The following is a 22660-nucleotide window of genomic DNA, read 5'->3' as shown; positions in this document are numbered from 1 at the left end:
GTAATCACACATTTTTTCCTTCAAGAGCAAAGAACTATGCCGTAACAAAGTGATCAATCTAGTCAACTAGCGGAAGGTCTTTAAAGCGATAATACCAATTATTGCTCTTTGTGTTAGATTCCGCAAAAGGGACCTCTACGTGAGTTGCCACCAATTTTGTCGTCCTCAAGAGACTCCGGACGGAGTTATCGAGAAGCAAGGGCATCAAGTGCATATATTTATGGCATAATGTCACACATTATGCCAGGTAACCGATATTAGTGTGGCAAAATGTGACATTATTAGTACTGGAAAAAGCAAAAGAGACCCAATGGCCGATATTAGTGTGGCAAAATGTGGCATTATTAGTGTTGGAAAAAGCGAAAGAGACCCAATGGAAGCTGCCCATTACTTTGCCAATCAAAATGAAATGTTAATTCCAATTTCCCACCATCAACAACAACAAGAGGCTTTGATTGTGTTCCACGTAGATCATTGTAAAGGTGTACTAAAGCTGCTAGGTGAAAGGTAAAGCACGCAAGAGGAATTAGCAAGAGCTGCATGAATCCAAGTTGCACACAAGACAAAGCTATACAAGAGATCTAGAGAATGCACACAAGACAAAGCTATACAAGAGATCTAGAGAATGTGCACATGTGTTCTGCAAACAAAAAGCCTTGAGCATCAAATTATATCTCAAAGTTTTCCTGAAGAACAAGAGAAACCCTCGAGCAATAATTAATATAATCAATCAACAAATCTGGTAATTGAAAGAACGCAATTACCACCAATGATTGTGTATAGAGCCCATGAACTCAACAGTCGCAACAACATGATATCTCTCTCAATAAACTGGTAATGCCTTCTTTCTAAAAAGCCGACAAAGTAGATAGAAGGGCGCCTCTCCCGACTACGACCTGAACGGCGGGCGCAAGCCCAAAGCTATAAATGCTACGCGTAGATGTTGTTGACCGAGCTTAGCCGTTCACCTTCCGACAGTTGAGACGGATCTCTCCTTGGGTGCCTGTGAGAGGGCCGATGTTCCCCATGTTTATCATGGATTGGGCGAAGGCGCTGAAGAAGGTGCTCTGGCTGCTACTGTAGGTGTCCACGAGCGAGACGGTGCTGGAGCCGGAGGTGGAGTAGAGCTCTTGGTCGGACTGCAGCAAGCCCTTGTTGTGCTGCAGGTTTGCGTAGTACTTGTTGTCGAAGGTGTCTGGGGTGGTTGTGTCCAGCGAGTTGAGCGCGTTAGGGTCCCCGCCGCTCTGCGGGCAGTTGCTCTGCAGGGCGGCCAGGTACATGGAGTCGACGGTGGGGTCGGGGCTGCCTGTGTTGCTGAAGTTGTAGAGGCGCGAGCTGAAGGAGATACAGCGGGCGCGCCCGATGGTATGGGCACCTGCAGCCACGACAGAAAATGCACATGGGCGGGCCACAAATCAACAAATTGTAACGGAATTATTACTTCAAAGTACTCTAGTCTCTACTAGACTTCACCATGCAATATTCAATGAGTTTGAACCTGAGAGCACAACTGCATCCTGCGTGGACAAGCCCACGGCTGTGAACTTGCCGATGACCGTGTTGATATCGGTGTTGGGATTTGGGAGGTCCTGCACAGGCGCTGTGGCGCTTACAGTGGTTGCATCTCTTCTTCCCAAGAGCACCGTCCAGGAGGGTCCTCCGGCCTGCGTACATCAATCATATAAGGTCTTAAACGTCTAGCAGTCATGAGATAGTTAATTGAATTAGGCTCCTCATGTGACGAGTCTGCTCCTAATATGTATTACCAGGGTCACGGACGCATTGGCCGCCAGCGCCAAAATGTCAGCACACGAAACGGTCGCCTCGCACACTCCCTCCACGGCGGACTTGATGTTGTCCACCACGTCGAAGCCTCTCAAGCTGTTGTTGTTTGGAGGGGCCGTCTTCTCGCCTGTCGTTGTGTCTGTATTGTCCAGCAATACCGACCCGTCGCATCCCTACATTGCATTAAAAATCAGTGCAATCGAGCTGTACTCTTAATCATTACTCATTTCCTTGGGGCAGTATAGCTTTCTGATCAACGTTTATAACTAGTTTACACACTTACATTTACGAAGCAATCGTGGAAGTGGAGGCGCAGCAAGGACGCTGCCATCCTGGCCTCCTGCTGCACTGCCTGCTGCACCACTTGTTCCACGATGCTCGCAACAGTCGGGCAGGATGCGTCGTAGAAACTAGAGCTAAGCTGTGCGTAGGATTTTGAAGTAGCTACGAGGAGGACTAGCGTACAGCCCAAGAGGGTGGATGCAAGACCACGCTGCTCCATATTGCTCTGTCAAGTTGCTTCCAACGTCTCAAAACGGGACGAAGATGGCGACAAGTACTGGAAATTATAAAAGATGGAATGGAAGACAAGTACTGGAAATTATGAAAGATGGAATGGAAGACAATCGCTTTGTTCATACGTTTTTACACATAGGTAGGGAGCGAATTTATGGTTAGAACTTCCACGACGCTAGCATCGTGCACAAGACCTTATTACGTGGATTTGGTCAAATTTTTTGGTATCTTGGCTCTCATTCAGTCAAAGCATATGAAAAAGACCTTTTTACGTGGATTTGGTCAAATTTGATTGCTTTCTTGGGTCTAAGGGTTCCATTTAGGGATTGTGAAAGGTTTGAAAAATATGGGAGACCCATTCAAAAAGGTTTTGCTTTCATTCAATGGTCTCATTTCATGGGGCTAAATGCCCACCCTCATTTAACACCTTCAAGGTTTAAAGTTGTGATCTCGTTATTTCATAACCACTTGCTTGTCATCACGTCTAATGTTTTTATTTGTTTTACGAGCAGCATTGGCGAGGCTGAGACTAAGTGTACATGAGCTTTGAGACTAGTTAAATGTACATGAGTTTGGAAGAATGTACATTCCGTGTAACTCTTGTACAGGTAAATATCCCTTCTCTCAAGAACTCTTGCACTCTCCCTTGTGTTCTCTTACAAAAAATTTAGATCACGACGCCCCTCTCTACCCCTTAAAAAAAACAAAACAAATTCGAGGACTTTAAAAATAGTTTATCCATTGATTCTGTCTTTGTGTTCTTGATACATAGTGTGCCTAGATAGTGTGCCAGCCAAAAATAACAAACAAGTCTTCATCCTTATTCAAGATATCAGTATTCAAGATATCTCAACTTATAAAGCTAAAAATTGTAATATCAATGTACTTGTCACAATATGTGGATTTTGCTCACATCCACTTAATGTGCAATGACTCAAAATATAGTGCACATACTTGCTTCATTGATTTTTTCTCAAGTGCCATTTTGTAAGCTTATCTTTTTCAAATACATTTTCTTCTAAAAAATTATCATGGGATTCACAACTAATTGATATATATATATATACATACATATATATTGATTGGAGTCAAAATTATCAAGGGGTCCGCAACTAATTATCAAGGGGTCCGTAACTAATTATCAAGGCATCCGCAACTAATTGATATATATATATATCTATATCTCTCTCTCTCTCTCTCTCTCTATATATATATATATATATACATTGGTTTAATTCAAAAGAAATTAATGCATGCATGATTTGAAGGTAGGTACACAATTTTCACTATTCAGAAACACCGAAAAACTACATCTTTTGTGTTTTGAACTTATTTCTACATTCATTTTCAAGATACTTTAAACATTAAATATAGCTAGGAAAAATTACACCAAATACGAGTATGTCCTACTAACTTTTTTGTATTGTGTAATAAACTAAGTCATTCACATTACAAGAAAAAGGAGCCTCCAATGCGGCACACCTTTTTTTCTCCTAATTCTCGTTTTCTCTACTATACATAATGCTAGGGAATTTACATAAGCATGTCCCATATACTAGTGAAATTATACATTAAGGGATATGGGCAAGTATTATACGTTTGATTAACCAATTTGAGACCCCTACCCCCTACCAAAAGTGAATCCACAACAGATGACTAGTCTAGGGAAAGAGAGAACGAACTCAGCGCCTCCATTCATCAACATCCTATCGCTTAGCAATCCAACAACTTTCCCAATATAGCTGACTAGAATAGAGGCCTTATGGTAGGAATTGAGTATGATTGTATGATTCCTCCAAGTAAAATATTCACCTTATAATTCTCACAAATAAGAGGCATTGGTGGCTCCCTTGAGCTCAATATGACGCCTTAATCCTTGATTATTAAGGGAACAATTCTACCTTAATTCTTCTAAAGACTCTATGATCTAAAGTTGATTCCTAGATTTCTCCCAAGTTTCTAACTTTGTAATCAAGGTTGGGCTCTAGGTTTAGAAAGCACCCGTAATTTGGGTCCACCCAGCCACCCGTTTTCCAATATTAAAATCCTTTATCAACTTTGACGAGTTCCATAGACTTAGCCTAACCCCATCCAATCCCATGGGTTAGGCTACCACCCTCCATTAGGATTATAGAGTCGGTGTGAACTCACACAACTGTAATTAAATTTCCATTCTCCATTACACACACACACCTACTTCAGTAGAAAATAGAGCTCACACACACTCCACACTAAACAAATTTTTTCAATATAAAAATTAATGGAAAGATTTAACTCAAAACTATCCAATACATCATCATCATAATATCGTGAATATATCATCATAAATCACTATAGGTCACTGTAAAATCCATCAATATCTCTGCACACCATGATGCATTGATTCTGTCTTTATGTTCTTGATACACAGTGTGCCACCCAAAAATAATAGATAAGTCTTCATCCTTATTCAAGATATAAATATTCAAGATATCTCAACTTATAAAACTAAAAAATGTAACATCAATGTACTTGTCACGCAAGTCTGATGAGATTTCTCATTAGGTAAATGTTGGACTCAAAACGGGCCCTCTAAGTAATGCCATGTCAGCTTTTTCTTTAAAAATGGACTAATGGTTAATTTTTTGCAAATCATCACCAATTTGTGAACTTCTTAAATATACAAAATTTTCCATCATGCTATATATCATTGAAAAGATCTCGAAGAGTAGATTCCCAAAATCAATAACTTTCAATAAATTTTTATTTGATTTATAAAAATTTAACCATCTACTCATTTTCTAACAGAAAGCTCACATGGAATTACTTAGAGGGTCCTTTTTGGTCCAAATTTTGCCTAATGATAGTCCTCAAGTCGCAATTCCAATCGTAGATCCTCCTGCTGCAAAGTTTAGGGAAGGTCTCTAAAGAATATTCAGATTACTTGAGTTTACAGAGAGTCCTTATAAGTTCTCTAACATCCTTAAGAGAGACTAGGATCAATACTGGATTAGAACTTATAATGGCTTTACATCCGTTATTTCTAAAGTTATAACCATTGTTAGGTCGCCATAAAGGATTCTAAATTTCCACCATATTCTCTAAGTTAGGGCTTTAGGCTTTTAAGACCTTAATACCTATATACATCAGCTAGATACTTATGTTTAAATACCTCTCTTTCTCTCTCATAAAGTTTATCTAGATTAAGCCTTTATCCTCAAAGTCTTCTTTCATCAAATCTCCAAACTAAGGAGAAAAATTACACTTACAAATTTGGTCTAAGCTCTTGATCTTTGTCTAAGACTTTATCCTTAAGGACTTCTTTGATCAAATCTCTACACTAAGTAGGAAAATTACACTTATGAACTTGTTCTAAGGGCCTTGTTCTTTCTCTAAATGAGATGTACTTCATCATTTTTTTCCATTGATTTGATTCTTTAGCCTTTTGAACATAATATATTTTCAAGAGACACAATTTCTACAGAAATCTTCTCTGTCTAAAACTATTGAACCATTTTCTCCAATAATTCTAGGGGTTGTAATTCTAAGTACTTCATATATAAATATCATCCATCTCTATGCTATCAATTTAGTCTTGAGTTTGTTAAGGTGGACATCACCCTCTAGTATCTTCTCTCTTTCTAGCCTATTCAATTAGTTATTGGCTTACTAAAATCTCGAATGGTAATTCCCTAAAACTCCCTCTAATTTCATAGCACAATTCCCCATCTTGATTTACTAAAAGATCTACCCTTATTTAGGCTTAATTACACCGAGTTACTGCACACTTACATATATTTATGCACATAAATGCACATTTCATCTTCGAATATTTCTCAAGATATTAATCTTGCATCAATTTTTACACATAACTCCTACTCCTAAATATCCTAGATTAATTCTATTTGTGTTTGTGCATTAATTGATCATATTAAAATTCTCTTGTTTCCTCTCTAGGTTTAGTTATCCTATGACACTACAAGAAAGACTCCCCTTTAGCCATGGGGCAAATTTAGAGGCAAAAATAACACTCATTGCTTATGAGACAAAGATTGTCACATAAGCGATGTATAATTTTTTAAATATTAAAGCGTTTTTTAAGCGATAATTTTATGTGTCGCTAACATAAAGAGAATGATGGGAAGAGAGAGACCTTGAGTTCCTTGCAAGCAAACACCCACACAAGAGAGTTCAAGAGACAAGAGAAAGAGATGGATGGCTAAATTTTTTTCTATCTTCTTCAGTTCTCTACAACCATATGAAGAGTACATACATAAAGACAAAGTACTCTTCTACAATATGAAGAGCACATACATAAAGGCAAAGTACTCTCCTACAATAACATACAAAATGGTTGGTCCATAGTCTAAACTTGACTATATGAGCTAGAGGTATAACTATGCCATAACTCTAGTACTCCAAAGTGGCTATCACATAGCCTGTCATCCACTCGAAGTATATTCATAATCTCACCAACCATGCCAGTGGCATAAGTGAGAAAACTATCACCTAGGCGGGTCATCAATGTCCGCCGCCATAGCACTAGTTGAGCTCGATATCTCAACACTCCCCTTTGAGTTCAGTTCCACACACTACACTCCAAGTAAGCTCCTAAACCTATGGAGCTTTTCTATGCCCAATTCCTTCATGAAGATGCGAAACACCTGATCTTTGTGTGCTGATATATACCAAATCTACATCACGTGCTAGAACCTTCTCCCTCACAAAGTGATAATGCACCTCAATGTGCTTCATCCTAGCATGGTATACTAGGCTATTGGTCAACTTTATGATACCCATGTTGTAACAATAAATTAAAATTTTCATATCCCCGAGATCACCCATATCACCAAGTAGCTTTTGAAACCAAGCTACATCACAAGCTGCCATATCAGCATCGCTGTACTCTGCCTCTGTACTCGTCAAAGCAACTTTTGGGTGCTTCTTTTTGCTCCAACTCACAGCAACACTCCCAAATGAGAACATACTTGACCATTGCATGTCTGTAACATTGCCACCCCAATCACCATATGTGTGCCCATGTGCCTGTATACCAACCTCATAGAAAGTCCATAATTAATTGTGGACTTTATATACCTAAGAATCCGTCTAGCCGCATCCAAGTGTGGCTTGTTAGGAGCCTACATAAATTGACTCACAAGTCCAATAACATACATCATGTCTGGCCTAGTAATGATCATGTAGATCAAGCTACCCATACTATGCACCTATATGTAGTGGGGGCCTCCAAAAGCTCACATGTACCTTCAAAAAGCTTTGTGTTATGCTCCAATGGCAAAAAAATAGACTTATAGCTTATCGTACCATACTTGAACAACATGTCCAAGCTATACTACCTCTTAAATAGCAAAATTCCATGAGGTGATATCACCACCTCTATGCCCAAGAAATACTACAACTCACCCAAATCCTTCATCTCAAACTTCTGCTTCAAAAGCCTCCTACCATCATGTATGTCCACATCACTATCACCAGTGATATTCAAGTCATCCACATAGATGACTAATAGCATGATCCCTCTATTTTTCTTTCTCATATAAGTGACAAATGTACATTGGATATTGAAATCCAATGGTATCAAGATACTCCTCAATCCTGTTTGACCATGCTCTGTTTCAAACCACACAAGGCTTTACATGCTTATACCTGCTCACTGAACCATTAGCATTATGATTGACCTTATTGATCCACTTACATAAAAAAAATTTCTTTTTCTTAGGCAAAGGCAATAACTCCGATAGTGCATTTGCATCATCCAATGTTGTCATCTCCTCATTCATGGCATCTTCCCATTTCTTATTTCCAAGTTCTTGCTCAAAATAAATGGGCTCCAACTCTTGTATTACATTAACCATCACTACTAGCCATTGGGGACTGTAGCGAGGGTGTTAAAAATATACACCATCGCTTACACGATGACGAATGCGTCGCTTACACGATGACGAATGTCGCTTAAGCGATGTAAAAAAATTATATTAAAAAAATATGTCGCTTATGCGATGCTATTGAACGGCGTTTTTTGCGACGCTTGCAGACTGACTAGTGTCGCATAAGCAACGTTAAATTTTTTATAAAAAAAATCCTCGCTTATGCGATGTTTTTTTTGCTATCGCTTAAGCGACGCTACGCATTTTTTATACTCCCGCGCTCACCGAGAACCTCATTTCTCTTCGACGGGAGAGCACGGAGAGGTATGTATGTGTGTGTTTGTATGTATGTGTGTGTGTGACAACTGAGAGCGTGCGTCTCTCTCTCTCTCTGTCTCTCTCTCTCTCTATATATATATATATATAGAGAGAGAGAGAGAGAGAGAGAGAGAGAAAGAAAGAAAGAAAGTTATATTAGTGTCCACGGGAGGCCGAATCCAACCTATGGGACAGATCAGGTACATCCATTTACATTCCACTCTGGGTATCGATGCCAAAGAGGCATAAAACTGAAAAAAATAACTCAAAATGAACTCTTAAGACTCTTAAAAGTTTAAATTACAATGGGTTCTATTACATCTAGTTCGAAATTGAGGTTCAAAATAAAAATAGCTATATTTCATCCATGGATGGATTTGCTCTTGAGGGGGGTGGGGTACGGAATTCTTTAATGATTGCTTGTCCTCCTCTGTATATTGCCCATTTGCCATTCTTTCTTGCTTCTTTAACTTTATTCAGCTCTGCCGATCTATTCTTGAGTTGTAGCGGGGTGAGTTTGTCACAGCTATCCATACCTTTGTCCCTTGGAGAGACCTTGTTTGCTTCATCACTGCTATTTTCTCATTGTTGTCCATATAGGAGACTTTTGCCTATGTACCCTTTACTATAATAGAGATACGGTCTCCTAAGTCCACGAAGGGGACTACTTTGCTCAGTTGTGCTGTAAGTACATCTGTATCTAATATGTAGTCTTCTCGAATCTCTTGAGCTATGTCTGCCCTATCCCAGCCTTGAGGAAGACCACTGACTCTGATTACTTTTTTGTTACTTTCCATTCGTTCCTTTTCTTTGACCGCTGATATGACTTCTTTAACAAAATCTTGTGAGTTAACTGAATTTACCTTGAAACATGGTTTGTCCTTTCTGTTTGTAGTGTTGTAGGTATGGGTCCTTCTCGTGCTTCCTCTTACTTCGTCTTCATGGCTTGCACTTGCACTTTCAGTTCGTTGATTTGTTCATCTTTCTTGATAGTCTCGTGTTTCAGTGCTGCTAATTCTCCCTGGAGTTTCTTCAGTTCTTGCATGAGGTAAGCTTCCCATGGTGTCGGCTTGCTCACGGATGGAGGAATGGGCGGTAATCGTGAAGCGATGACTGAGGCAAAAGACTTCTTACTTTCCATGTGTTGCTGCTGATAAAGAAGAGGGCTATTGACGCACGCTCTCTCTCTCTATCTATATATATATATCTATATATATATATATATAGAGGGAGGGAGAGAGAGAGAGAGAGTGTGTTTGTATATATATATATATATATATATATATATAGAGAGAGAGAGAGAGAGAGAGAGAGAAGAAAGAAAGAAAACTATATTAATGTCCTTTAGAGGCCACATCTGACCTATAGGACTAATCAGATACATCCATGTGATTACATTCCACTTCGGGGGCAACAAAATGAAAATAGAGATAAAACTAAAAATAGTTTAAATTCCCTACATGACCGTAGAGAATCCTAGATAACATGAAGGATTTCTCTAGCAGCTACTCTTCATTACTACCATGTTTGGTTGTCCTGAAATCTACAAAATAACAACTCTACCTCTACGGTAGACTGCCCATTTTTCTTGTTTCCTTGCTTCGTATACTTTATTGAGTTCTTGTTTCCTGTTTTTTAGTTGTGTGGCTGTGAGTTCATCCGCCATCCACACCTTCGTTCCCTTAAGTGACCTTTAATTTTTTCTTTCAGATCTGCGTACCTCAAAACCACATGTTTTCCTTTGATTGCCATTGAGGGATCTCCAATGTTGATGAAAGGGATAGCTCTGCACAACTTTCTTTGTAGAATCTCGCATTCCAGGACATAAGTATCATTCGCAATCTCCTCGTCCTCCAATACCTCCACCTGTTCCCAACCCTCTGACAAACCACCCACCCTAATTTCTTTTGCAATCCATTGCTACTCGTTCTCTTCATTAATCTGTGATATTACTTCTTTAATGAGAATTTCTTTAGGCTGTGGATCAAGTAAATTTACCTGTGTGATTTCCTCCCTGTTTTCTTTTTCGTGTTGTTGTTCCTTAATCTGTTTCTCAAGAGTTGAAAGATGTTTTGTCTGATGTAGTTCATTTTGCAAGGCTGAATTTGTTTGCTGAAGATGTTGAATCATGCTCAGGAGGTATTGCTCCCATGGTGATGGTTTTTCATTGGGTTTGGTAGAAGGGGAGATAAGGGTTTCGGAGAAGGTTTTCTTGCTGGCCATGTCAAACTGCTAGACTGTTTCAAAGGTTTCTCTTCACGAGCCCCACCCCCACGAGGTGCAAGCCCTTACCTGCTTGGAGGTGGGTTACAACCCTACCCTACAACTAAGGTGCGCAGGTTGGGCAATAGGTGCGCATGTGGGCAATAGGTGCACAGGTGCGTATGTGAGTAGCAGGAGAGATGGGCAACGGGAAAAAGAGAGAGAGAGAGGGAGAGTTATGTTGCTGCCTTGGGGGCCTGACCAGGGGCGGGTGGGAAAGTGGAGCGGAACCAGCAGAGCAGCGAAGAGTGGGGGCTGATAGTATGCTATTGTGGTTTGCCGGTGTATGTATGTATTGATCCAGGCAATCAGCCATAGCCCCTATTTTTCTATGCATTCCATAGCCTCGAGTGAGCTTGTTTTTGATGACTGCATGATTTCGCATGCGACCTGACCTGTATCTCTTTGTGTTGGGTTTTCTATTGGGTTTACATGACCTGGTACCGTCCATGGGTAAAACGATTGACTGCTTTGATCAATTTGATGCTCCCACGTTAGTAACCATTGCATGGGTGTAGTGGGGACTGTGTTGAGTTCCATGAAATCCCCATACTCACCAAAAATGAAACATACACAAGTATTCCAATGTTCTTGTTGATTGTGCTCGTCCTCTACGTTAATCATGCCATTGTTTGAGACGATCCAATGCAACATTCTAGAACGCCAAACTTGATGGCACCCAAGCTTAGTTGTGTTGTGTGTCACGACCCTGTGTTTTTCTCTGGACAGTATGCAGGTGTGCACGGGGACGTGGTGGACAGTGTGAATGGCATCAGATTGGAGTTAAAAAGGAAGCCCATGTGTCAACCCCAAGTGTGAAGGGGGCAAAGAGACTTTAATTTAAAAAGGTTTTATAACCTTTGGTGGGCAAAAATTAAAGTTATAAAGGTTTAAAACCTTGGGTGGCCCAAAAGCTATTTTGGCAGGCTACTCCACTTATGGAGGATGTGTTTTTTTTTCTTTCTTATGCTTTTGGGAGAGGCCTACTTAATCTGGAGTGTGCGCTTTTCTCCTGGAGAAGGCTGCTGCGCAGGGGTTGAACTGTATGTGGGCCTCTCCCTCTCTTTGGTGAAAAGCTGCGCAGGGCTGCAGGACAGGAGATGGGCTGAACTGCCGGTGTGTGCGTTTTCTCTCTCTGGAAAGTGGCAGCGCTACAGTACATACAGGGCCGACTGAACCTCTCTCTCTCTCTGTGGGCAACTGTCAGCTTGGATTGCACGTGGCTGGACTACACGTGGACTGAACAGAGAGTCGAATATCACGTTGTCGGGCTGTTTACAGGTGGCGACAAAAAAAGCTGAACTGCACGTGGGGGTTCTCCCCTACTTGCTACTAGTTGGGCTGAGTGCTGAAGGGGTACACATGCTTATGGAGGGGCTGGCGGCCTGTTTTTGGGTGTTTTTCTATGTGCGCAAAAGTTGAGGGCTGAATAGTAGAAGGAGGGCTGAAGCTGCAGCACATGCTCTTTTCTCTCTCTCTCGCTTGGTACACAGGAGGGCTGGACTGCAGGCGCTCAGGGTTGCATGCTCTTCCCCTAGGTGGCCAGAGGGCTGATTTCTCTGGACATAAAGGCAGACACGGGCTGGTTTTTCATGAGCATAGACATCATGTCAATGGCGTTCAATTGATGGAACTTTCAGCTTCTCTTTGCTTTGGTTCGAGACTGTTTTGAGATCAGTTCGAGGACAGTTTATGGGCTGTCTTTGTTTGGTTGCAAATTCAGCTATGTACATGGATTATTGGCTGCAAGTATAAGGTCACCTGGTTATGTTTCTTGGCATGGGAGTGATGCAAGCTTGCATGGCTGTGTGCTCATGGAGAAGATTGTTTTTCTTCCTGCTAGAAAGGAACAGAGGGACCTCCAGTTATGGGCATCTCTATGTTGCGAGATGTTTCATGAGGGAACAGGTAACTAGAAGTATGCTGCTGTTGGCACTATTGTTGAATGGTGCCATGAATGGTTCTGTATGGAAACAGGACTGAAGTTTCAAAGGGAAGCAGGCCTAAAGGTTTCATGTGGAAACAGGTTGTAGGTTTCTCGAGGAAACATGTTTTTGGGCTTCTCTAGGAGATAGGTCACATGCAGGCAGAAGGTACAGGAATGGACACATGTTTAGTACAGTCTTGCTATTGATTGGACAGGGAATCCATGACAGAGATGGATAGTACCCTTGGAAGGTAGAGAGGGTTGGTACAGGTGTGTCGATTATATAGTATGTTGTCGGTTCGAGGACAGTTTATGGGCTGTCTTTGTTTGGCTGCTACAAATTCAGCTATGTACATGGGTTATTGGCTGCAAGTATAAGGTCACCTGGTTATGTTTCTTGGCATGGGAGTGATGCAAGCTCGCATGGCTGCGTGCTCATGGAGCAGATTGTTTTTCTTCCTGCTAGAAAGGAACAGAGGGACCTACAGTTATGGGCATCTCTATGTTGTCAGATGTTTCATGAGGGAACAGGTAACTAGATGTATGCTGTTGTTGGCACTATTGTTGAATGGTGCCATGAATGGTTCTGTATGGAAACAGGACATAAGTTTCAAAGGGAAACAAGCCTAAAGGTTTCATGTGGAAACAGGTCGTAGGTTTCTCGAGGTAACATGTTTTTTGGTTTCTTCCAGGAGATAGGTCGCATGCAGGCAGAAGGTACAGGAATGGACACATGTTTGGTACAGCCTTATTGATTTGACAGGGAATCCATGACAGAGATGGATAGTACCCTTGGAAGGTAGAGAGGGTTGGTACAGGTGTGTCGACTATATGGTATGTTGTGCTGTGGTATGAGTTTTCTTTTGAGAGACAGTTTGGGAGTGTGTGTTGTGATGCAGAAGCATTGGATGTGTCAGGGTGTGATGCTCTTCATAGGGTGAGAGGCTATGGATGGTTGTGGCAGCCACAATCATGGGAGAAGACTTCTGTATGCAGAACTCAATGTGAGAGAGTCTTTCAAAGTGAACAATGGTTGGACTTGTTTGTGGATGCCCAGTGGACAAGAAGCCAATGATGGGATTTCTTTGCAGGCTTCAGGGGTTCTACTGTGACGGCTAAGTTCCCAGCCTTATTGTAATCAAAGCTCTTTTAATCAATTAAAGAAATACCGCAAGGGGCGCCACTGCGCTTTGGGGCCAATCGGTGTCCGTGTACTGTTTGTAGGAGCACTCTAGCTCCCCCTGTTTGTTTTCCTTTTCTAGGTCCTCAATGGTGTTTAAGTGTTTTATGTGCGAGTGTTTGTTTCACCGCCCATACCATCAAGCCGGTTTCAAGGTTCCGTTGTGCCGGGACATCGTCGACTTTCTCAAGTGGGCGAGCCCAGGGTTGCTTTGGTTGGGACATCGTCGACTTTCTCAAGGAGGTGAGCCCGCCGTGGTGGTTGTCACATCAAAATCTTCAGAAAGTGAAAAGGAAGTGCAGGAGACAGTGTAAGGTTGTGTGTCTTTGCCTACATGAGGTGAAGAGCAAAAGCTGAAAATGAAGCTCAGGAGAAAAGACACCAAGGACAAGAAGTAGTCAGCCAGGAGAACAAGAAGTAGTTGAAGTGTTATGGTGCAAAACATTTGACAGTTTGTCACCAGTCGTATCTTCATAGAGGCTTCATGGGTTCAAAAGACAATTTCTTTCTATGTTTAGCAGTGGTGATCTACTATGCTTCATCGAGGACTTGTGCTTACCACTTGGGTGGAGTGCAAGCAGGTTTTGGGTGCCTGAGGATGTATCAGATGAGGCTCAGACAGAAGCGAAGGAACTTGACGAGGTTCTTATTCCCGAGCAGATACTGGCACATAAGGAAAGAAAGGTACAAGGTAAAGTTTCCCGTCGCTATCTTGTGAAGTTCAAGAGCTGTTCACTGATGGATGCGAAGTGGATGGAGGAGGTTCACTAATGGATGCGAAGTGGATAGAGGAGGGTGACTTAGCAGATTCACCTCAGGATTTGCAGCTTTGTCTTGATGCCTTTGAGTTGGAGTCAACTCTTGTTACGGCTCAGTCAGGTTCAGCAGAGCATAGGTCTGGAGCATAAGCTGATGCTCGAGGGGGGTAGCACCTCCGCTCCCTTGTTACAGACAAGCTCAGTTGTCATCTAGGGAGTTGCTTGGTGACATCTTTGTATTCACCCGAAGGTACTGAGGCTGACAGTACATCTGCTTATGGGACTTCTATGATATTGTGTACTAGTCACATGAGATGGTAAAGTTGGGTATGGTTCATAGTCGACCGCACCTTGAACTATAACTGCAACTATGGATAACTCTATGGAGGGCATAAGTCTTGCGAGAGCAATCCTAGAGTTGGTTTGGTTCATGGCTATATGGATCAAACTCTATTTGTGCATGTATGCATACACTTTTTGAGGTAGAGATATTTTTGTATTCTGGTGCCATTGGATCCTGGTACCATTGAGAATACATTGGGAAACACTCTGGACTGTGTGGTGTGATGCATGTATGTTGGTATGATACATCAAGTGCTTTATTATGTTCATGGATGCACCACTAGGCATGACTCTTGCGGGATGGCCATGAGACATACGTGGGAAAGTACTTAGTGGATGTAGTGTTTGGATGCATTGAGTGCTTTCATATGCTCATGTTTTACCTTCAGTTGTGGGTCCTACGGGATGTCCATGGGCGTAAGGCTTGCGAGCAGCCCTTAGACTGTTACTTTAGAGTAGGTAGAGCATCTTGAGGAGCATATTGTTTGTGAATGCATATATGTGTCATGCATATGTTTGTCATATGTAGAATGATGCATGGTTTTATTTTTGGCTAACACAGTTAATGTGTTTCCATTTGATTTTAGACTTTTGCTGTAGGTTCTGAAGGAACAAGCAAGAGGTGTTTGTCACTTTGGCATGACAGTGTGGCCTATTGTGCAAGATGATTGTTTTATCACCCAGATGCATTGGAGGGCCATTGCTTTTGTCATATGGGGAATCTTTGCTCATAAGATGCCTTACTGTACCATTGAGTGTAATCGAGGACGCTTGCTATTTTTCAAGTGGGGGGTGTGTCACGACCCTGTGTTTTTCTCTGGATAGTATGTAGGTGTGCACGGGGACGTGGTGGACAGTGTGAATGGCATCAGATTGGAGTTAAAAAGGAAGCCCATGTGTGGACAACCTCAAGTGTGAAGGGGGCAAAGAGACTTTAATTTAAAAAGGTTTTATAAGCTTTGGTGGGCAAAAATTAAAGTTATAAAGGTTTTAAAACCTTGGGTGGCCCAAAAGCTATTTTGGTAGGCTACTCCACTTTTGGAGGATGTGTTTTTTTTTCTTTCTCATGCTTTTGGGAGAGGCCTACTTAATCTGGAGTGTGCGCTTTTCTCCTGGAGAAGGCTATTGCGCAGGGGCTGAACTGTGTGTGGGTCTCTCCCTCTCTTTGGTGAAAAGCTGCGCAGGGCTGCAGGACAGGAGATGGGTTGGAACTGTAGGTGTGCTTCAGGGCTGTAGCAGAGGAGGGTGTGCGTTTTCTCTCTCTGGAAAGTGGCAGCACTGCAATACATACAGGGCCGACTTAACCTCTCTCTCTCTATGTGGCGACTATCAGCTTGGATTGCACGTGGCTGGACTACACGTGGACTGAACAGAGAGTCCAATATCACGTTGTTGGGCTGTTTGCAAGTGGCGCACAGAAGCTCAACCGCAGGTGGGGGTTCTCCCCTACTTGCTACTAGTTGGGCTGAGTGCTAAAGGGGTACACATGCTTATGGAGGGGCTGGCGGCCTGTTTTTGGGTGTTTCTCTATGTGCGCAAAAGTTGAGGGCTGAATAGTAGAAGGAGGGCTGAAGCTGCGGCACATGCTCTTTTCTCTCTCTCTCGCTTGGTACACAGGAGGTCAGGGTTGCATGCTCTTCTCCTAGGTGGCCAGAGGGCTGGTTTCTCTGGACATAAAGGCCGACAGGGGCTGGTTTTTCATGAACATAGACATCATGTCGATGGCGTTCAATTGATGGAACTTTCAGCTTCTCTTTGCTTTGGTTCGGGACTGTTTTGACATCAGTTCGAGGACAGTTTATGGGCTGTCTTTGTTTGGCTGCTGCAAATTCAGCTATGTACATGGGTTATTGGCTGCAAGTATAAGGTCACCTGGTTATGTTTCTTGGCATGGGAGTGATGCAAGCTCGCATGGCTACGTGCTCATGGAGCAGATTGTTTTTCTTCCTGCTAGAAAGGAATAGAGGGACCTACAGTTATGGGCATCTCTATGTTGCCAGTTGTTTCATGAGGGAACAGGTAACTAGATGTATGCTGTTGTTGGCACTATTGTTGAATGGTGCCATGAATGGTTCTGTATGGAAACAGGACATAAGTTTCAAAGGGAAACAAGCCTAAAGGTTTCATGTGGAAACAGGTCGTAGGTTTCTCGAGGAAACATGTTTTTGGTTTTCTCCTAGGAGATAGGTCGCATGCAGGCAGAAGGTACAGGAATGGACACATGTTTGGTACAGCCTTACTGATTTGACAGGGAATCCATGACAGAGATGGATAGTACCCTTGGAAGGTAGAGAGGGTTGGTACAGGTGTGTCGACTGCTGTGCTGTGATACGAGTTCTCTTTTGCGAGATAGTTTGGGAGTCTGTGTTGTGATGCAGAAGCATTGGATGTGTCAGGGTGTGATGCTGTTCATAGGGTGAAAGAATTACTGCGTTATGTGTCCATAGCCCGGTTTCACCAGCCGCCTCAAGGTTGCCTCCCAAGCCACAGAAAAATGGGAAAAATAAGGGAAAAAATACGGAGAGTGAGGATGCAACCACCAGAGGAATGGAGGATGGAGGTTTTGTATCTCATCTTTTCATAAGAGTCGTCTCTTGGCAGGTTATCATGTATCTCCTGGCTTGGGTTTCGAGTTCCTTTCTAGCCAGGATCTATTCTACACCCACGATCCGTCCATGAGAATTCCATTGTCTGGCCGTCCACATTCTCCTTTATCGGTGGGCATTTGTTTTCTGCAGGGAAGTTCCCTCTGTGTCCCCACGTTGTTGTCAGAATACGCAGCGGAGATGATCACCAGATCTGGAAACACAAGAGCAAAAAACGCATGCAAAAAAACAGCACAAGAGAGAGAGAATTGTAGGCGTGTAACTCTACTCTGATATAGACAAGAAGATCTCGATATGATACACTGAGTGGTATGGGGCTGGGGGCCTATTTATATGCCCCCAGGCCTGCTGAAAAGGCCCTCCACGACTGTAGCAATAGGCGACCAGCAGCACATGAGGCCCACGACTGCATACATCCAGTTGGCCAGCAGTGAGACACTCCACGACTAATGTTTGAGCAGTCGGACAGCTACTGGGTCCTCCAGCTGTCACCAGAGGTGGTGTACTTTGCTGCAGTTGTTTTCCCTATTTATTTCTTTATATAAATATCTTTTTCTTTTTCTTTCTTTGGTGCTGTTTCTTTCCCCCGGATCTCTTGGAAGAGCTAGGGCCATTGCATTGTTAGTTGGGTGGTCGAGTGGGACATTGGACTAGTGGATGGCCAAGCCTGAGATATGCAGTGAAATGTGACTACCAATGAACAGGACATGGTCACTGGATGAAAGGATAGGCCAATGGATTTGGCTAGAAGCGACGGTTCACACCAGTTAGCCTGAAAGGTCACTGTATCTTGATTTCTAGGCAGATTCTGAAGTGACCATAGAGGTCAAAGATGGTCAAGAGACCATAAGGAATGTAGATGACATCATCCCTAAAATTTAGGAAAACTGCTATTTTTGGACAGTGATCAAATTTGAAATCTCTTCACGTCAATCTCTCTGGAATGTTGCAAGGATCAATAATCACCAAAGGACTGATGTCAAAATGTTAGCAGATTGGGAGATTTTTAGACCGGAAGGTTGGAACGGGAAATGAGCTGCATGACTGCCATGTGGCAGCGTTTAGGCCAGTTTCTAAGTACAGGAGGCTGGGCTCATTTTTGTGGTTTTTCAGGTGGATTGTTGCAGGTTAAGAGCTATTGGAGCTTCCCCTTCCCTGTTCTCTATGCATTGAGGGTTGAGCTTGCTCCCCACAGCCTCTCTTAACCTATATTCAGCTATGGTAATGCCCCTCTAGTGGGCTACTCTCATGAATTATGTACAGCTGTGTGGGAAATATGCTTTTTGGCTGAGGCAAGAGCCTCCTTTGACAGGAACAGGAGCAGCTAACTGCTGCTCCAAAGCAGGAACAGGTGAGGGTAGTTACCTCACCACGCAGGTGTCTAATTCAGCACTAAATCAATGCTATTTTTGGACTGTTCAGGGGTTGTTCCAAGGCCCAGTTGATGCCAGATTACAGAGGGACCTTGCTAGGGTCTACCAGGACAGTGTGGTGGTTGTACAAAGCTGAAAACAAGTCTGTACAGAAAATATAGCAAGCTGAAATGGGACTCAAATGGGTAGGTTGAGACCTGTGGAAGTGAACTCAGTCAGTTGGGATTCATTCTGAGTTGTTTTGGGACAGTTTTAGTGCTGTTATGCTGGCAAAATTCTTCTAGAACTTGTAAACTTCAGCAAGAACAGGTAGAGTGCCCAATTGCACTCCTGCTTCCTATTTTCAATCTCTTAATGACGAAATAAATACCGCAAGGGGCGCCGGACTTCGGGGCCAATCTTGTGTTGAGTGAGGGAGCGAGGATTCTGTTTGTGTGTGTGTCATAAAGACCAGGTATTTAATTGAAAGAATTACTGCGTTATGTGTCCATATCCCCGTTTCACCAGCCGCCTCAGGGTTGCCTCCCAAGCCTCAGGGTTTCACCGTGGGTAATCTTTTAGCCCTTCGCTCTGTTATGGTCAGCTGCCAATATGAACCTTGGCCCAATTGAGCTCCTCTCCAACAATGTATTGAGCTCCTCTCTAACAATGTATTCAGCTCTTCTCTAACAATGTATCTCTAGTCTGACATATAGTTGTTTTAAATATATAGATACGATGAGTGACCACGGCCGTAAAGTGAAGTTGGCGATCATCAAGTCTTTGCTATGAGGCACTGGACTTTCTGGAGATACACTGTCAGAGGCCATGACAGATTATGTGGAGATGGATGATGCGGGTTTAGACGGCGCGATTGAGATTCTTGGGAGATTCAGTATGCCCGTACGACCTAGAGAGGGTACATCCTCCCAGCCACATGCAGGAGTGGAGACGTCTTGGCATGCACATACTATTGCACATCGGTAAGCTTCTTGATTGATAAAATAGTAATGTCATCCATTTTTTACATATAGAATTCTTAATATATATATCCTTTTGATGTCTTTGTTTGCTTAGGACTCCTATCCCAGCTACATCACATCACGAGAGTCAACAGCTTACTCCTGATGTACCTCCTAGTACTCAGGTGACACCTGATTCTGGGTGTCACATGCGACATCACACCTGACGGGGGTATCCTTCAAGTCAGAGCCGGCATCGCCTTTAGACGACGGATGAGAGATCTTTGCATGTCATATCTACAACGAGTTCATATACCATGGCAGTAAGTATTATTTAACATAAAGAATATGAATTACAGTTTTTATTTGAATTACTAACTGACTTTATTTTGCAATACAGCGATCAACTCGAGGATGACAAGAAATATGTCAAGCTTTTGATTTTCATATTTTTTGCAGGGGTCCCTGATTGTACGATACGTATCAACTCAAGCTAACTTTCAAGCTTAAAGATCCGAACCATGAAGTTTCAAAGCACGTGATTTCAAAGTACCAATTTATGTACCACGTACCTGTACCATGTAACCATTTGCAAGTACGAGGTTTCAACATGATACCCAACTTAAGTACCAAGTCTAACACTAAAAAGCTTTCTTTGTTCCCATGTTTATTGAAAAAGGTACCCCAAAGTTAGACCGACCAATTGATACCATATATCATGTATCAATTGCGAGTTTGAAGTTTCATTATGGAGCCTGATACTAAATCAAGTACCAAGCACCGAATCTAGTACCAAGTACCATGTACCAAGTACCAAGTACCATGTACCAAGTATCAAGTACCATGTACCAATTACTATGGACCATGTACCAATTATCAAGTACCATGTACCAATTACTATGGACTATGTACCAATTATCATGTACCATGTACCAATTACTATGGACCATGTATGGACCATGTACCAATTATCATGTACCATGTAACAATTACTATATGGACCATGTACCAATTATTATGTACCAAGTACCATGTACCAATTACCATGTACCAAGTACAGTGCACCAAGTACCATGTACCAAGTAGCTTGAAAATAGTTATTATTAAAAAAGTTTTTTTATTGCCGTTTTTTGTCCATCCCCGTTTTCGTTTGCCGGGGATTGCTTACATACATACATTCATACATACATGCATGCATGCATGCATACAATGTGCATGCATACATACATGCATGTATATACATACATACATATGACATACATATTGTAAGGACCCTTTTTGATATAGACATGTATATACAAAATTTTGGCATAAAGACTTAATTTTTGGTTGTGTATATTTTGCCTCTTAGTAAAATAATATATTTTGAGTCAATTACTAACATGTCTGGGGCGTAATAGAAGTACGCCACCGTTTGCTTCTAGTCTTCATTTTGAAGGAAAATACGGTCTGGAATGCGGATCCGGAAGGAGCCGGAATATCTATATGAACAGGAATGCAGACCGGAATGGAGTTCCGAAAGGCAGAGAGACGAGTACAGAGGAGATCCGGAAGAGTGCGGGATGGGAACCTTCCGCATACAGTACGGAAGAATGCGGGACAGGAACCTTCCGCAAGCCGTACGAAAAACCAGTCAGATTCTGTACGGAAATAAGAGAGTACGGGATACCCGATGAGAGCAGATGCCGAATGAGATACATACATACATACATATAAATGCATGCATGCATGCATTATGTATGCATAACATATGTATGTACTACTATGTGTGTATGTACATACATTATGTATACATATACAATGCATGTATGCATGTATATATGTATGTACTACTATGTGTGTATGTACTATGTATGTACATGTGTATGTACATGCACATTGTATATGTGTATGTGTATGTATATTTATATGTATATGTATATGTATTATATAGATATATATATAATATGACATATGTACTACATATGACATACATCTGTGCATATATATATACATATATAATGCATGCATGCATGCATTATGTATGCAGAACATACGTATGTACTATTATATGTGTATGTACTATGTATGTACATGCACATTGTATATGTGTATGTATATGTATATGTATATGTATTATATATGTATATGTTTATGTACATGTATTATATAGATAAAGTAAAGCTTGAAAATAGTTGAAGTTAAATAAAGTTTTTGGAACTGTCGATCTTTGTCCTATCCCCGGATGGCCCTATCCCCTTCCCCTCTCCCGTTCGTCAGGAATGCTTACATACATACATACATGCATGTATGCATGCATACATACAATGTACATACATACATAGATGCATGTATATACATACACACATGCATGGATTCATACAATGTAGATACATATATACATGTGATATACATACATATATACATAATGTCTTACATACATACATATATAATGCATGCATGCTTGCATTATGTATGCATAACATTAAACATATGTATGTACTACTATGTGTGTATGTACTATGTATATGCATGCACATTGTATATGTGTATGTATATGTATATGTATATGTATTATAAAGATAAAGTAAGGCTTGAAAATAGTTAAAGTTAGAGTGTTTCAATTTCAAAAATTAACAATAAAAGAGAGCTAGATAGCGTTGTTTACCAGAATTCATGTTCGTTTATGCACCGGTGTCTGACCAATCTCCGCAAAAACAACGACAGCACGGAGTGCAATCACAATTGCAAGATAGCAAGTGACAAAGAGAGCAACAGTAGGTAGATCATGAGAAAAATATAGACA

The 22660-nt window shown here is 41.7% G+C and overlaps 1 protein-coding gene across 1 annotated transcript; it reads right to left on the bottom strand.

Moving 5' to 3' along the window:
- Positions 1-956: 956 nt before the first annotated feature.
- On the bottom strand, positions 957-2328 carry LOC147620249 (peroxidase A2-like). The gene is made up of 4 exons (XM_086772728.1): positions 2069-2328; positions 1767-1958; positions 1499-1664; positions 957-1375 (listed from the first exon to the last, which is right to left on the bottom strand). Exons 1-4 carry the CDS (start codon positions 2285-2287, stop codon positions 957-959), a joined length of 996 nt encoding a protein of 331 aa, XP_086628854.1. The 5' UTR covers positions 2288-2328.
- Positions 2329-22660: the final 20332 nt, after the last annotated feature.

This window comes from Cibotium barometz, chromosome 32 (assembly GCF_041138505.1).
Source record: "Cibotium barometz isolate CiBa-2024 chromosome 32, ASM4113850v1, whole genome shotgun sequence".
Taxonomy (NCBI): Eukaryota; Viridiplantae; Streptophyta; class Polypodiopsida; order Cyatheales; family Cibotiaceae; genus Cibotium; species Cibotium barometz.
This window is presented reverse-complemented; position numbering and strand designations above follow the sequence as displayed.